Here is a 15,692-nt window from a genome sequence, read left to right as displayed (position 1 = left end):
TAAAATTGGGTAAACACAACGATGGTTCGTTATGAACCTTTGGGTCATGTGACCCGAAGACAGCACGAGGGTTAATTTGCTTGTGTTTAGTCTATTTGCATGTGTTTTCTTAATTTGCAGCGCGTTTGCACATGTCGGCCAGAGCACGCCATGATTTTCGCTAAGGAAAAAACAGGTACCGTTAACAAATCGATTAGCCTGCGTTGTTGCGAATGACACACACCCACAGAGGTTGTGGCTAGGGTTGCCAACCGTCCCAAATTGTCCGGGACATCCCAAATTATGGGTGATTTTGATTTGTCCCGTCGGGACAGCTCCAGTACCGTATTCCAATCACAGCCTCGCCGGCCAATAATAGGCTACTGTTAATGTGCCAAAACTCACGAAAACGTTGCTATGGGACACGGTTGTTGCTTGTTGGTGACAATGGTTGGTTTAGGCCTAAAACTTTTCAGTGTCTGTGGCATATGGTTAGAGTCTAATGCTATTTCAAGAAAACAACATGAAATTTTAGAGAAACTTGTAATAATTGTCTTGACTATTACTATGAACAATACATCCAAGTAAAGTAGTGGTTTGCCAAAATTACACTGAAATGAGTAGGTTTATGGTATGGCTAATGAAACCTTGCAATTTCCTTTATTGTTGGGCAGCTGTTGGCGCAGGTGCATAGAAAATGTTCGTCATTTGGGGTTGAGGAAGTTGGCAACCCTAGTTGTGGCCAACGTTGAGTGAGTTGTCATGGTGATTACAGTTATTACAGCTCCTCATTGGACCTTTGGATTGGACACGGAAGATAGAAACCACATCTAGTAGGAACAAAATATAGGCTATAAAGCGAAATCACCCACCAATGACTAAATAAGAATGTTGATTTTGGCTTCGGTCCAAATTGTATTGTGTCCGGGTCCGGATCCGCAACGGAGTCCGCCTATTGAGTTCCCCCGCACTACTGCATCCTCTGTATTATCCTTACAACCACACATGAACATCACCGTTGTGACTTCATTTGTTCCATGACCTCCACACAGCACACCACTTCCTTTTCAGAGACTTCCCTTCGCTTATTTAAGGCTGCTGTGGTACAAACTCTCTTCTTTCTGACAGGAAGCCTACTAGACATGGCCCGTCTGGATGTGACTGAGACTGTCCAGGGTGTCTTCTTCCCTGGACACCTGCACACCCAGGACTCCCTGCAGCAGGCCCGGAGCTTTCACTTCCAGGATTCGGACACACTCATCGTCACTTACCCAAAGTCAGGTAAGAAGAGTAAAGCTCACCACTCTTTCAAAACAAAACAGCCCACAACACAGTGGTGCTGCTAGGTTAGTCGGTCTGTGTGTGTGTGTGTGTGTCTGTGTATCTGTCTCACTGAGAATCTATGACAGGCACCACGTGGATGCAGGAAGTGGTTACCCTAGTAAGTAGGCGAGGAGATCCCCAGAAGTCCCAGACTGTGCCTAACTGGGAGCGGGCGCCCTGGCTGGAGCAGTACTACAGCAGCCAGGTGCTGGGGGCCTCCCAGGGCCCACGTCTTCTCACCACACACCTGCCATACAGCTTTCTGGGAAACGCGTTGCAGGGCTCCAAAGCCAAGGTCAGTCTCCTGTGAGCTATGCATCTTTATGTTTCAGTCTCTGCTCTGGTGATGCTATGGAGACCAAAAGTGCATTTGTAACGTTAGCTGTCAGTTGTACTGGAACTGAAATACAATATGCAGATGGCTTGGGTATTACTGACCTACAGAACCGTTTTTCAATCAAGTTTATCGCTCAGAGTTTCTTTCAAATGATGATATTTCAGTTCACTACATGACTGATGTGAAGAATTAGGATGAAACTATGCGAAAGGGAGTTTTTGAGAAACAAAAGAGACGGAACCCATTGGTAGTCTGTCAGTTAGTATCTCATGACAGCAATGAGTAACTGTGCAAACTGTCGCTGTCATTTCTTCATTCCTCTTTCAGGTGATCTATGTGAGCAGGAACCCCAAAGATGTAGCAGTCTCTTTCTACCACTTCCACAAGATGGCTAACTTCCTCCCTCAGCCTGGTTCCTTTAAAGACTTCCTGGACAGGTTTCTGGAAGGCACAGGTAAGATGAAATGACTGTCTGCAATTTGTGATGGAAATCTGAGAATCAAGAAACTGAAGAAGTCTCTTACTGCACCCTAATGCTGTGAAAGTACCAAGTCAATGAAGTCAGTTTCCAAATACAAGTTCAAGACAAAATACAAAGTATTTATTACATCTATATAAGGTGCAGGTGTCTGATACACTCAAGCTGAGCCTCTCAGAGGACTGGACAAAGAAGACAGGAATGAAGGGCAGTTAAATAGTATCACAATATGTTTTTTTTTACTCTCACTAGAAACGTCAGGTGGGTGACAATCAACATAGCCTACGCAAGCACAGGGAGAAGCTCCGCATTCAAGGTGCTAGATAATTTTTGTTTAGTTTTTAGATAGTGCTCCTCGAAATACCCTTGACGTTCCATGTTCTCATGAGCTAATATAGCAGGGTATAGATCAAACATTGTTTATTATATTCAGCACATTCAAAACAGTATAAAAGTAATATAGAAATCATTATTTGTAATCTTTATTATTGTTAATTGATCAGTGTTTAATGACAGACCTCTTCAAAACCCCAAAGCTGTGAAAATGTATTTTATAGAAGTATTTATTGAATAAAGCTTTCTTCAGAAACACACAGAGTACACAGTCTGCCAGAGTCTGATAAAGAACCCTCTCAAGGACAGGCCTGTTATACATGGAGAAAGCACTGCAGCCACCTGCACACAACAGGCTCTTGTTCATATTATCAGAACACAAGGTTACAGCTTTCTCATTAACTAATTAGACAGTCTTATTAATGTAACAATTTCGATCACAAATTACATACAGATCTAGTAGATCAAATGTCATGTAAACAATGCCCAACAATGTCTTATCTCACGCAAATGTTTTTACAGTTCACTACGGATCTTGGTTTGATCATGTGAAAGGCTGGACCAGTCAAGTCGACCTTGTGGAAAATTTCCTTTATATCTCCTATGAAGAGATGTGGCTGGTAGGACGACTCATCCAGATCAAACTGCTTCTACTGTTGCCATTAACCACACAATAGCAATAGACAGCATGACACCAATTTACAATATGCATAAAGTAGTATTGTATTGTGTTCCATTTCCATAGAGTATCAATGGAACACAAGGCAAAATACAGTAGAGATATGTTGACATCCTATACATTGATACTACATTGATCAGACGTCTCTGTTGACGTGCACTGTGTTCATTATATCATAGCATAGCATATAGGGCCCCTAGTGTCTCTTGTTGTCACTATTTATACCATAACACAATTTTCAAGTAATATTCTTGTGAATTTAAAGAAACTGCACCTTTTAATTATTCCCTTAGGACCTGCGAGGGTCCATAGAGAAGGTGAGCACTTTCCTGCAGCGGCCCCTAGTGGACGAGGAGCTGAAACGCTGCCTCTGTCACTGCAGCTTCAGCAGCATGAAGGAGAACCGTATGGTGAACTATACCCTGGTCCCTCAGGACATCATGGACCACAGCAAGGGAACCTTCATGAGGAAAGGTAAAGTTGTCTTGTAAAAGGTCCCATTACCTGAATATTTGTTTGTTGTCCCTCCCCTCCCCCCAACTCTACCATACCCTACCCTACTCTACACTTTCCTCCCCTAACTCTACACTACCATACCCTACCATTCTTTTCCCTACCCTACCTCATTCTGCTGTGTATGCCATGTGATTTTGTGAACAGGTCAAATTGGAGACTGGAGAAACACCTTCTCAGAGGAGCAGAACTGTCACTTTGACGCGGTTTTCAGCACCAAGATGAAGGACTGTCATCTGAACTTTGTGTGGGAGGGGCCTGTGAAGGAAGGTGTTTCCTTACGAGAGGAGATGTTCTGAGGATGAAAAGCCCCTGGAGACAGCAATGCCAGCTGTCCTCCACTCAGCCTACTACCTGGTCTCATCCAGATCACATGGACATTACGAGGGGAGCCTGATGTAATACAGCTGAGGGGTTACTGCCCTTCATCTCTTCTTTACTACAGCTGCTGCATTTCTCAGAGAAACTTTCACTGATTGCCTTAGTTTCCCTTAGTTTTTTCAAATTAATTCGTTTTTAAAAAGGATGATTTGTTATTTGTAATACCCAGACCCAAAGCAACTACTTTCTTATTTCTGAAAATCACAACCTTTCAAACCATTAAAGAAACGTTTTTATTAATGTAAACATAATGAGTGTCTTGAAAGTATATTTGCACACTCCTCATATGACTTGCTGTGTATGTCTCTCTAGTGGCAGATCTATTTCATGTCTGTATTCCTACATCCAAATATGTGGGAGGAATTTAGTTTTCCCTCTCCTCCATCTTTCCTCCAGAATGTACCTTCAGTCATGAATAAATCATGGCAGATCCATAAGATCCCTACCCTTCACTCTTTTCATTCAACACCCCACTCCCCATAACAACACCCCTTCAGTCACCCTTAACTATGCTAATGTATATGTGAATTAAGCACCAGCACCACATTATCAGCTTGCTGACGCACAGATCTTCCTGTGAGTGACAGCATAGAGCGCTGATAAATGAGTTTTTTAAAAGGAAAGCATATCCATTAAAACAGCCCCATGTTATGTCACCCGAGATGGCATGGTCGTCTCACTCTCCTAATGAACCCATCTATTTTCTCCAAGGGGCATGTAGAAACTAATACTAATGAGGGGAAAAGTGAACCTAAGGATAATGTTAGTTAACCATTTACTAATATGGTTTTGCGGTGTGTTTTAAATTACAAATCAATTTACCTACTTATTTTATTTAATGAGACAACTCCAGTTTTTAGCTTAGCTTTTTGAGGACATAATTCAGTGCATGAGAAACAAACTCAAGCTATCCTGCACTTCTTAAGCACAATTATCATGCAATGTACCACCTTCATCTCCATTTGAAGTGATAAAAAGGCATTGGGTTGTCAAAGTTATGCGAAAATGCTTTAACCTTTCTCTCCTGTCATTTCCCCATGAATAACTCATCTTAAAGGTCAGGGTACTCAAGTCAGGTGAACCCCAGACAGACTCTAAAGACCACCTCCTGACATACACCTATAACACATATTGCTGTGTGTCTGTGTGTTTCTGCACATGTTTATTTCAGCAGCAGTTACAAAGAAAATGGTGCTTCAACAAAAAGGTAGCAGGGAAGAAATCTTTCTCTGATAACAAGTAGTTCCTGTTTACGATTTTAAAGGGCTTGCATGCAGCACCTGTGCTTCCAGGGGCGAAGCCACAGGGGATCTGTTCACAGGTAACAGGCAAATAGGAAGGCAGGCATGCAGGCTGGCAGGAGTAGAACGAGAAGAATCTAGTGAAAAGATTTGTGTTTGTGTTATGATACAGCTCCATTCATTTAGAGAGTGAATCAATTCAGTTCAGCCTAGGCAACCTTTATGATCAGACTGTTCTGCACCCTCTTTCAAGAGCTTGTTTCATGAATTGAACAGCTGAAGCCTGCAACTCTGGTTAAAGGTGCTACCTCTCTCATAGAGGACAACATTATTTGGGATGTCCACAGCAGACAGAGCCTAATGACAGAGACAGACAGTGAAGATTTCTGCTCATCACTTCTTCAATCTGCTGTGATTTTGAAGAGTCCGGAGACTCCACAGTTTGTAAGCTTTCTGTTTGAGTTGCTTGAAGGTATCTTAGGTAGCCTTTCTCATAAAATGTACTTGTATTTCTTTTTGTTTAATCTCACGTGCACAGCAGCAAAAAGACAACTATGAACTCACAGAGACATGGGGACAGGGCTGCTGCTCCCACAGATAACTGTTTGTGTGTGTGTGTGTGTGTGTGTGTGTGTGTGTGTAAGGGTCAGGGAAACTGAGTGACATGGGGCTTAGGGTTGTTTAGCCAACACATCACTCTTTCATCCACCCTGCCCTCACTGTATCATGGGTAATGACCCAGGGTGTATTTCCATGCTTCAGCACACAGTGTTTAAGATCAGGGGGCGATAGATATGGAGTGAGAGACTAAGTGGAAGAGGAAGTAAGAGAAAGGAAGAAGCCAGATAGATGTTACTAGAGCTAGTAAGAAAATGGAGCTGTGTTACTGAAGCGAGAGAGAAAGAGATGTCCAATGGCCCTGACTTAAAGACTGAAGGGTCATTGTCAAAGTAGTGTGATGTAAAAGCTCTTGGGGGAGGAAGGGGGTAGATGCAGAGAGAGGGAGACATGGAGAAGAAGAGAGGGACCATGAGGAAACATGGAAGACACTGGATAAGTGGAGAAGCAGTGTGTGGAAAGGAGGAGAGCCGAATCTGAGAAGGTGGGATGGAGGGAGGGATCAAGAAGTATATGTTTAGTCAGCGAGAGAGAGGCTGACACTGATCTATAAAGTCATCTGAGCCCAATTGAACCAGACACAGTTCCTTTCAAGGACTTGAAAGGAGAACAGAGGAGGAGAAAGTAGAAGAGAGGATAAGAGAAGGGAAGGAGACTGGGAAAGATAGAAGGATATGAGGGTCTATTGGTCAGGTGGCCTTAACCGGTAGGTGTGACAGCCATGGCATTTGCATGGCATTTAATCCCTGTCCACTCCTTTTTTATACAATGACCGTCGCTGGTGGTATCAGGGCCTGTTAAAGCACTTCAAGAAGATGCCTGGTGCAGAGAATAGACTGCATCACTACCCACTGGCACACACATAAACATTCACACACAGAAAGTGTGCATCATTTAACAGATATACTGTTATATACTGTATATAATATTCTTATTAGGTGCAGGTCTTCGGCATTCAGTAACTGAGACGGATGGCAGGTCACAAGGGTGTGTGAGTGACAGAATGTGTGTCTGTTTGTGTGGCAGTGAAATCCATTTCACAGGTCTATTTCCCAACACATCAGTAAATATATATTTCAGTGACAGATAAATACACACACACTCACACATACACACACCTGCACACACACACACACACAGATTCTGGGTGCTAGAAGACAGCTGTGTGAGAGTTTGATTTAGGGGACCGTTCAGCTTTAAGGTTCTGATGGAGCAGTGTGGGCACAGAGAGAGATATACAGAGTGTGTGTGTGAGAGAGACAGGGAGACAGAGAGACAGAAAGATAAATGGACAGAGAGAGGGGGGAGAGAGAGAGCAAGAGAGAGCTGTCAGTCAGTACAGCTCAGCCTAGGTAGTTAGAGTCTACCTTGTCAAAGTTGCTAAACTGCTAGTTATTATGCTGTGACTTCAAAGCCAGAGGCCTTGGCACTTTACAGCCCTGATGAATGTTTAGACTGGCAGACTTGGGCTACTGCTCATGTGTTGAAGCAGTCACTTGAAATGCAACCACAGATTTCTGAAGGTATTCTGATCTGAATTGCCTGAAAATCACTGAATTTTGGTCATGCATAGTTGGTGTGAAAGCTGAGATATCTGCTGGAAATGACTTTCCTTCTTATTTTAGTTATGTGTGTGTCCATTATGTTTTTTTTTACCCCAGACATGCTAGATATATTTTATACATCCATCCATTCTCTCTCTCTTTCAAACCTTCGAAGAGAAAGCATCTAAAATGTTTCACGTTACAGTCTAGGCAGTACAAACTAGAGTTAATATTGAATAGTGTTTGTCTGACTGGGATTAAAATGGATGCTCTACTCTAAAGTATCAAGCATCAAGGATGTGGTTGCAGGTGTACAGAGTGAGAGACTATGTCAGAGCAAAGAGCTTTTCATTCACAGTCAATGTCTGTATACTGACTGTACCACTGAAGGTAATGGTGTTTGTTAAGCCCACAGGGATTTGATAAGGTACCTGTAAATATTAGAGACAGATATGGTGGATGATGAAAAGAAATACACAACAGTAGGCCAGTCTGAACTGGAAATTCTACACTGAGATAAGAAACAGCACAAAGGCTAATAGCCTGATTATTTTAGGCTCATTCGCATGTTCCTCACTTTTCCGCACCTCTATTATTTACCAATGAGAACAAAGTTCCTGTGTTATCAGGTAGATCATGTTCACTGGTGCTGAGAGACATACCACATAGGCATCCATTGTACACACTTTAGTAATCCATACATTACTGTAAAGCTGTTCTACTCATCCTACGGTTGCATCACGTCCCCACTCCTGCAAGGCTGAATTTAACTGGAAAATCAATTTATATCTTGCTCCATATGACTTGAAGATATTTTTGCTGGCATGATAACATGCAACGCAAATCACTGTGTATGCCTATAATTTTGGAGCACTTTGACAAGGCCTCTACTTTACTTACCTCCTAAAAGGGATGGGTTCAGTGGTTCTCAGGGCATGATTGACAGTGCAAAAGGTTGAGAGTCAGAAAAAAGTATGGAGAGCTTTGTAAAGTAAGAGATGGGAAGAGATTAATAATATTTCATCTTCCTGCATTATTGGTGATAACCAATATCTCCATAGTAAGTCATTTTTTTCATTGAATGATCAATATTTCTGAAATGTGAAACTATTAGTATCATTGTGGAACTGTAATCACTTTCTCAGCTGTAGTTATCAGCAAAGTGACAAAGATTCCCTGAAGAAACAGACAGTCAGTTTTCCAGCACTTCCTTGTGTCTACACTGAAGCCAAACACTGTCGAAAGTATTGGAATTTGAGGCAAGTTGACCACATCCAGGCAGTAGGAAAGGATATTTCTGATCGGAATGGAACCTTTTAGAACTGCTGCAGCAAGGACAGGGCAGAACCACATAGGATTCCTTTAGGAGTAGTAATGAAAGTTAAGTCTGTCCACTATTTTGTTTCATTTTGCTTTACTGTCTGTTAAATCATGTCAAAGAACAAACTTCATTATTTAACATTATTTAAGTGAATAAAAAATCTGCCCCATTTCTATATATGTGGACGGTTCGATTAGAAATTCAGACAGTCGATGCACAGATTTTGTGATGAGTTTTCCTGGGTCAGATGGCACACCATCTGAAACATCACTCAGAAACGTGCTCCAGTCCATCCCATGCATGCAGACTGCTGCCCACTGACAGACCCAACAGCTCTCCCAAGATCTCTCCCAACCCTGCTGCCACTTCTGCTCTGGTATCTCCTCTGGAACAGCCTGAGGAGCAGGGTGTCTCATCTTAACAAGGATTTTATATTAGAGGGAGTTGTTTTCAAAATAATTTTCTGCCATTTCACATCATATTGGGAACAGAGCAAAGTAAAGCCAAATTGCCTTCACAACATTACTTACAGGAAAACTTACAGGACTGACATCACGCACCTGTGTCCATGTATGTCATGGGTGAAATGAATCACAAAAAAGAAACACCACTTTTGCATTATACGTGTGCTGTGTGGGTTATCGTGGTCGGTGACACAGGTGGTGGTGGCTCTATCTATTGTTGCTGTTTGAAAGGGAAGAGAGAGAGAGCGACAGAGTGACAGAGAGAAGCAGTTAGTTTCCCAGAGATTAGAGCCTTGGAGAAAACACACAAATACACACACATACATGCACAAGCAAGCATGAGAGAGAGAGAAAGAGTCAAAGATCCGACCATAAGAAAACACGAGGATCATGATGAGAGAAACTGGACAGGAAATGAAGCAAGGTTTTCAATCAGGCCTCTTGCATCAGTCCACATCACATACAGCCAACCACAACATCAACTCAACCTCACGTATAATGACACATGAGAATCAGGGGCTATGCCAGGGATAGAGCCGGTCTCAGGGTTAGACCTCTGTTTAACTCTGAACTCTAGCGGCAATAAACCACTGAGACATGTGACATGTTGTGTGTTTATCAGGCATTATGTTTTGCTGAACTTAAAACAAAAGCGAATTCAGTGTCTAAATGACGGACGGGATGAAAAAAGCCTGGTGCTGCAGCCCCCTACCGCCCCCGCCTCCTTACATAACTGCCCCAGTGCTGCAGGACGGGGGTGGGGGGAGGGGGGATGGGGGAGGGGGGAGGGGCGGGGGATTGGACTGGCCTGGGTGCTGCTCTCTGAGACAGGCTTCCAGTGAGTAACCACCCCTGACAGGGGTATTAATATTTCAGACACACCAGAGGTGCACCAGACCCCCCTGCCATCAGCCACTAAAAAAAGACATTTCCATCCAACACGATATTCGTGTTTCAGTTGGAAACTACTAAGAATAGTGTTGAGTCACTGTAATGGTGTAATAGGAATGTCTGTTGCAGGAATACGGTTGTCTGAATGTACATGTCATAAGAAGTACATTTCTTTCAAGCACAAATCCCAGGACCAGATACCACACAGGATATCAAGCATGATAAAAAAATGTTTTATGGCCATTTAGCCATGGTATAAGTCAACAATGATTTATGAGTGTTAGTGGCCTACATTGTTACATCAGCAAGTAAACGTTGTCAGACTGCACATACACACGAACAAACACCCACATGCACGCACACACACGCACACACACAAAAACACACACACACACACACACACACAGACAAGCACCACCCATCAATAAACAAAAGCAGGATGTTGTGCTTTGAAACAAGAACATGTGGCCACAGAAGACAGCTGAGAGCTTCTACTTCCTGGAACTTCATTACCTGATATTACTCCTCTGGCTAATCGCCCGCTTCCTTACCACACCTCTTTTGCTGCTATACAATACACCCTCTCTCACCCATGTGATATGCTGACATGTATGTAGAGTCTGTGAACATGTGTGTGTGGAGACTAGAGAGACAAGCCTGTAAAGATTTTAACTAAATCTGACCAGGAGCTTGGGTTCCCTTGTTGAAGGGGTCTCAACTGACCTGGATACTGACCTTCAGAACTCTCACAAGCAGGAGAAACAGCTGCTTCTGCTGAAATGGATGAGACAAAGCTTTTCAATTCCTTTTTTGGTTTTCCTCTTTTATTTACCCGTTTCTACTTCACAACATTTATGTTTATGCCTCCCTCTTTCCAGTAGCACTCTCTCTATCTTTCTCTCATTCAATATTCAGACCAACTTAGAAACCCTTCCTCCATGTGTGCTGTTCCACTTGCTGTGGTGATATGTTACGCCAATGCTATCATGGCAGGTGTGACAAAGTTGGTCACCACTTCATGCACTCTAAGAGGCAAAAAAAACAAACAGCTACTGTCGGTTCATGTTTACATTTCAAATTGGATGGAATAGCAATGTTTTTAGGATCAACCATGCCTAAAATAGCTGATGTCTATACAAAACATTCTGCATGTCCTTATTTCTCCCAGTAATTAACCACTCATTATCAACAACAAACAGGTTTTGGCAAGTAATGGGTGTGGCCTACACACCTGCATACACTTAACAATTTGTCAATGAAGATAAGGAACTGAAAGGATTGTTGCTGGCAGTTTGTGCACTGAGATGGATACATTATATTGCATAGTTATACATACTCAGATTACGCATGAATGAACTCTGCTCTTCAAGAGAGAAACACTTTCAGCCGACTGCCACTTTTATGTTGACTTGAGCTTTAATAGCTTTCAAAGAGAAGTTCTATTAGGTATGCTGTCCAGGAAGAAGCAACAGTTTTCAAAAAGGTATTTTTATACTTTTGAATAACAAAATGTTTACTGGCATGATCTTATATTAGTTATAGCTTATTTGGTACACCAATAGTTTCAAGGATAATGTTTGACACTATCCCAAAAAGCGTTTTTATAGAGTTTCTATAAACAGATTTGTTTACAAAACTGTGAATGGCAACAATCAGAGACACTAAACCACTCTAAATTATTCAAATTAAGTGCTGGAATAACCCAGCAAAGTGTGTTGCGAGTGTTCAGCTATCAGTTTAACCATCCACTGCTGTCTCGTGAGACTCAGGACCGTTGCCAGGAGTGCATCTCGGATACGACTGCAGCGCGGTGAGTGGCGGACTCCTTGGTGTCTCCCCTCAGAACGCTGTGGATCCATGGAAGGTATGCGGACAGTTTCATGTAGATGGCATACTTCTCAGTGGAGCAGGCCTTGTCAAAGGACAGTATCCCAGCTGCATACACGTCTCTGTGGGCCCTGACCACCAGTGCTCCCCCTGCATCTCCGTAACACAAATTCTCCTGGTATCTGTGCAGAATGCAAACGGAGAACAGTGTACTTTATGGGTGCACTGGTAGCTCACCGGTTAAGTATGCATACCCCATGGGCTGAGGTCTCACTGCAGTAGCACAGGTTTGAATCCGGCCCAGTCACAATATACAGATACATTGGGATATACGGATACATTGAAAATGTAACTTTGATTTACCTGCTTTGCCCTGTGCAGAACATTGTTTCATCCACAGTCGGCCTGCTGTGCAGCAACCTCCCACTGTTCTCATTTGTTTTACAGGAGATGTCATCGGCTAATGGTAGTACTAGATGTTTCAGTGACTGAGCGGGGCTGAAGAGAGCCCCCCACCCCCAGCCAGCAATGACCCCGACTTCTCCCTGGCTGTCTGCCAAGTGCTGACCCAACTCTGGCAGGGGAATGGGGTACACATTTGGCCCCAGTACCACAGGTGTCTTCAGTTGGATCAGAGCCAGGTTGTTGTCCCAGTCAGACTGGTTCTGGAAGCCTGGGTGTAGGAACACCTAGGAGGGGTATACTGATTTTGTCTCCTGATCTGGTCCAGGGTTTAATTTTTGAAGGCAACTTGTATTATCGGCTTATTCTTGCATTCATACGTCATTCTTGTATCATATAACTAGATATTGTAATTCTCTGGAGAAACATGTATTTTTTTAGGTCTCATGATGGGATACTACTCACCTTCTCCACAGCAACCTCTTTCGAGGCGTCAGCCTGGGGCCGCCCTGTGATGCCCAGGTACACCTTAGGGATTGCTGCCTCTGTGCTCTGCGTGTCCATGCGATTCTTCTTAACAAACAGGTTCCTGCCCGCTGTCAGAACCCAATTTGGGGCAATGAGAGCTCCACCTGCATAGCTTCCATTCAGCTCCTCCAGGGACACCATGGCTTGCCAGGGCACCAGAGGAGCCAGTGTTCCCCCAACCATGCGCCTGGAACGTAAGGATGTCAACCCTAAGTAATAAAAGACAACTATTAAAATGTAATTTCAGATGGCTCAGATGGCTGAGTGGTTAGGGAACCGGGCTATTAATCAGAATGTTGCCGGTTCGACTGCCGGCCCAGCTGTGCCAAATGACGTTGTGCCCTTGGGCAAGACACTTCACCCTACTTGCCTTGGGGGAATGTCCCTGTACTTACTGTAAGTCGCTCTGGATAATAGCGTCTGCTAAATGTAATCCCATACTCTTATTTACCCATTGCTGTTTTTGGCTTACCGATTACCTTTAGTCATTGGCTATAAAAATTGCTGTGATAATAATATTAAGACAATTGTTGTAGAGCTAACTTTATACTTGATAATCAACCAACTAACGACTGGATCTCAGCATATTGTTTTGATTCAAGAAAGGTTTCATGTTGACTGACACTTGATATTTATCTCCAGATAACAGGGCTTTGGACGTGTTTCGTCATACTACATTTATATCTTGAAGTTTGGTGTGACTTTTTGAAATTCCCAAGACAGTGTGCTCCATGATGTTGTACAGCTATAATTTTGCCAGAGCTTCAGTGTTGAAATGATCATTTTGGTAAATTGCAGCATTCCTCTGGTTCAATGAAATGTTGAGTGGTTGCCATGGTGCTGGATGGCAGCTAGACAATAATGCTTCTCAAAGTCTATAATATACATATTTTGACAAATGTGTCTGGACCACATTGTTTTTTGTAGATCAACAATGAGGTGACTTTTATGCTGATTTCTCCAAAGGCCAATCTTCTGAAAGATACGTTTTGAATAGAACTACAATTTAATTTGCTCTCTGTTTACTTAAGTGAAGGTCAGATGGAGTTGCACTCCATTCAGGATAATAAATTGTATATTGTTATTAATTTTTTAACAACTGTGAGCTTGGAGCAGGATGGTTCCTCCTTTCATGGTTTATGCTCCTGTACCACACCCTGCTAGCTCTCTGATGGAGACAGAACAGCCTCCAATCCCAGCTGTGATAGTCTTGATTGCAAATAAATAGCTAGTTACAATCATTAAATAAGGACTTTTACTTTTAGTATTCAGATACAAATTCAGAGAAATGGTAATTTACAGGTTTGCATCTCTCTTTGCCAACATTTCATACCTCTATTCATCACAGGGAGAAGCATGTCGAAACATGATTTAGTTGTGTGTTAGATACCAAAAGCTTGAATGCAAAAAGTGAGCTCTGGAGTTGGCTGCGTAGTGTGCGCGTGTGTGTGTGTGTTTGTTTCAGATTGTTACCTGAAGCGTGATGTTTGATCCTGTTCTCAGCCAGAGCCTCATCTGCTAGACAGACACAGGACGCCAGCAGAAGCACGGCCAACGACAACCTAGGGACAGCACACGTACACACACACATCTAACAGACCCTCACCAACACCCCCCAACCTCAACACACACTGACAGACGGCCAGCCCTTGCACTACCAAGGCTGTTCCTTTATATAGAGAGAAGTGTCCTGATGCATGTACAATATTCATCCACTCTACATTATTTAACATCACGGTATTATAGCCAACATGACCAAGGTTTCTCTCTGTCTTCCTTATCTAGACAGATATACTGTTCATGTACATTTTGATATGCTGTTAATGTATCATGAATACATTATATATATATATATTCCTGAGAGTGAACCATCCTCAATGGGAGTCGATGTTACAAGAAAATGTACTTAAATTATGCTTTTGAATTGTAAAATAACATACCAGATGTTTATAGAATCCATTTTTGTCAGTGTGGTCATCTGAGACGGTGTATTCTGATGATGTTTGCAGGTTGAAGTCCTGAGATCTTGGCTTTATATCTAGTGAAATCTGCCTCCAACCCCCACTACCTTGACGTCCTGGGAGTTTTTGCTGGAAAGTAAGCGTCTGTTGCCCAATCCCCTCTTGTTGTGAAAGCTCTTTAAACATTTTGTCCATTCACCTTGCCCTGTCAACAGGTCCATAGCTACACCAAGACCATGTTGTCGTCACAGATGAACATGAATTATGGATTTGGAGCGACGCAGAACATATCTAAAATTTGTGTTTCAGCCTGGTCAGGCTTTTTTACAGGGATGTGCAGCAGTCTTCTACAGTCTTGACGTATTGTTTTACCAAGGAGTAGGAGTTTATGTTCATGTGACAGGAAATGTTCCTTTTAATTAAATGTTTTGTAATGGTAAGGCCCTTGAGAGTAAGGAGCATAACAATGACACAGGGACACATGTAGGCAACCACATTCAAGGTTGTGCTACATAGTTTGTGCCACAACATTTCACAAATACATTTTTAACTTTGTGCAATGTTGTGAATTTCACGTGGAAATCCATGTGATACACCTCCATGAGTCGGTGTTCTTGTACAAAAGCAGAATTATCTTTATTTGGTCTATTTGTCATCTGTCCTGTTATTCACAATATTTGCATTCATCTGGTGAGGTTCACCCAGAATTTGTACATTTTTACCTTTCAACTGATTTCCCATGATGCAGTAATGTTTAACTAAGGTCTGTTGGCTGCAACGCTAGGTCAGGTCAACAGCAGTGCTATCCTGTGAATTTTTGTAAAAAACAACAAAGCAGGGAAAGTCCAGTTTTACAGCCCCTGTAGTGTTGG

General features: G+C 42.6%; 2 protein-coding genes across 2 annotated transcripts; one reads left to right on the top strand and one right to left on the bottom strand.

Annotated features, from left to right (window-relative positions):
- The first annotated feature begins 1,111 nt into the window (after positions 1-1,111).
- sult5a1 (sulfotransferase family 5A, member 1) lies at positions 1,112-4,413 on the top strand. Its single transcript, XM_062471286.1, has 6 exons — positions 1,112-1,260; positions 1,389-1,597; positions 1,967-2,093; positions 2,973-3,070; positions 3,423-3,603; positions 3,790-4,413. Exons 1-6 carry the CDS (start codon positions 1,122-1,124, stop codon positions 3,939-3,941), a joined length of 906 nt encoding a protein of 301 aa, XP_062327270.1. The 5' UTR covers positions 1,112-1,121; the 3' UTR covers positions 3,942-4,413.
- Positions 4,414-10,932: 6,519 nt separating this feature from the next.
- hp (haptoglobin) lies at positions 10,933-14,954 on the bottom strand. Its single transcript, XM_062471870.1, has 4 exons — positions 14,333-14,954; positions 12,797-13,068; positions 12,293-12,618; positions 10,933-12,111 (listed from the first exon to the last, which is right to left on the bottom strand). The coding sequence occupies exons 1-4, from the start codon at positions 14,448-14,450 to the stop codon at positions 11,868-11,870; spliced, it is 960 nt and encodes a 319-aa protein (XP_062327854.1). The 5' UTR covers positions 14,451-14,954; the 3' UTR covers positions 10,933-11,867.
- Positions 14,955-15,692: the final 738 nt, after the last annotated feature.

This window comes from Osmerus eperlanus, chromosome 10 (assembly GCF_963692335.1).
Source record: "Osmerus eperlanus chromosome 10, fOsmEpe2.1, whole genome shotgun sequence".
In the NCBI taxonomy this organism is placed as follows: Eukaryota; Metazoa; Chordata; class Actinopteri; order Osmeriformes; family Osmeridae; genus Osmerus; species Osmerus eperlanus.
This window is presented reverse-complemented; position numbering and strand designations above follow the sequence as displayed.

Excerpts from the sequence above, each read along its gene's own strand:
- sult5a1 (XM_062471286.1), top strand. The coding sequence starts at position 1,122 with ATGGCCCGTCTGGATGTGACTGAGACTGTCCAGGGTGTCTTCTTCCCT. Across the intron at positions 1,261-1,388 it reads CGTCACTTACCCAAAGTCAG|GCACCACGTGGATGCAGGAA; the intron begins GTAAGAAGAGTA and ends AATCTATGACAG. Across the intron at positions 3,604-3,789 it reads GGGAACCTTCATGAGGAAAG|GTCAAATTGGAGACTGGAGA; the intron begins GTAAAGTTGTCT and ends TTTTGTGAACAG.
- hp (XM_062471870.1), bottom strand. The coding sequence starts at position 14,450 with ATGTGTGTGTGTACGTGTGCTGTCCCTAGGTTGTCGTTGGCCGTGCTT. Across the intron at positions 13,069-14,332 it reads GATCAAACATCACGCTTCAG|GGTTGACATCCTTACGTTCC; the intron begins GTAACAATCTGA and ends TTTATTACTTAG. Across the intron at positions 12,112-12,292 it reads TTCTGCACAGGGCAAAGCAG|ATACCAGGAGAATTTGTGTT; the intron begins GTAAATCAAAGT and ends CATTCTGCACAG.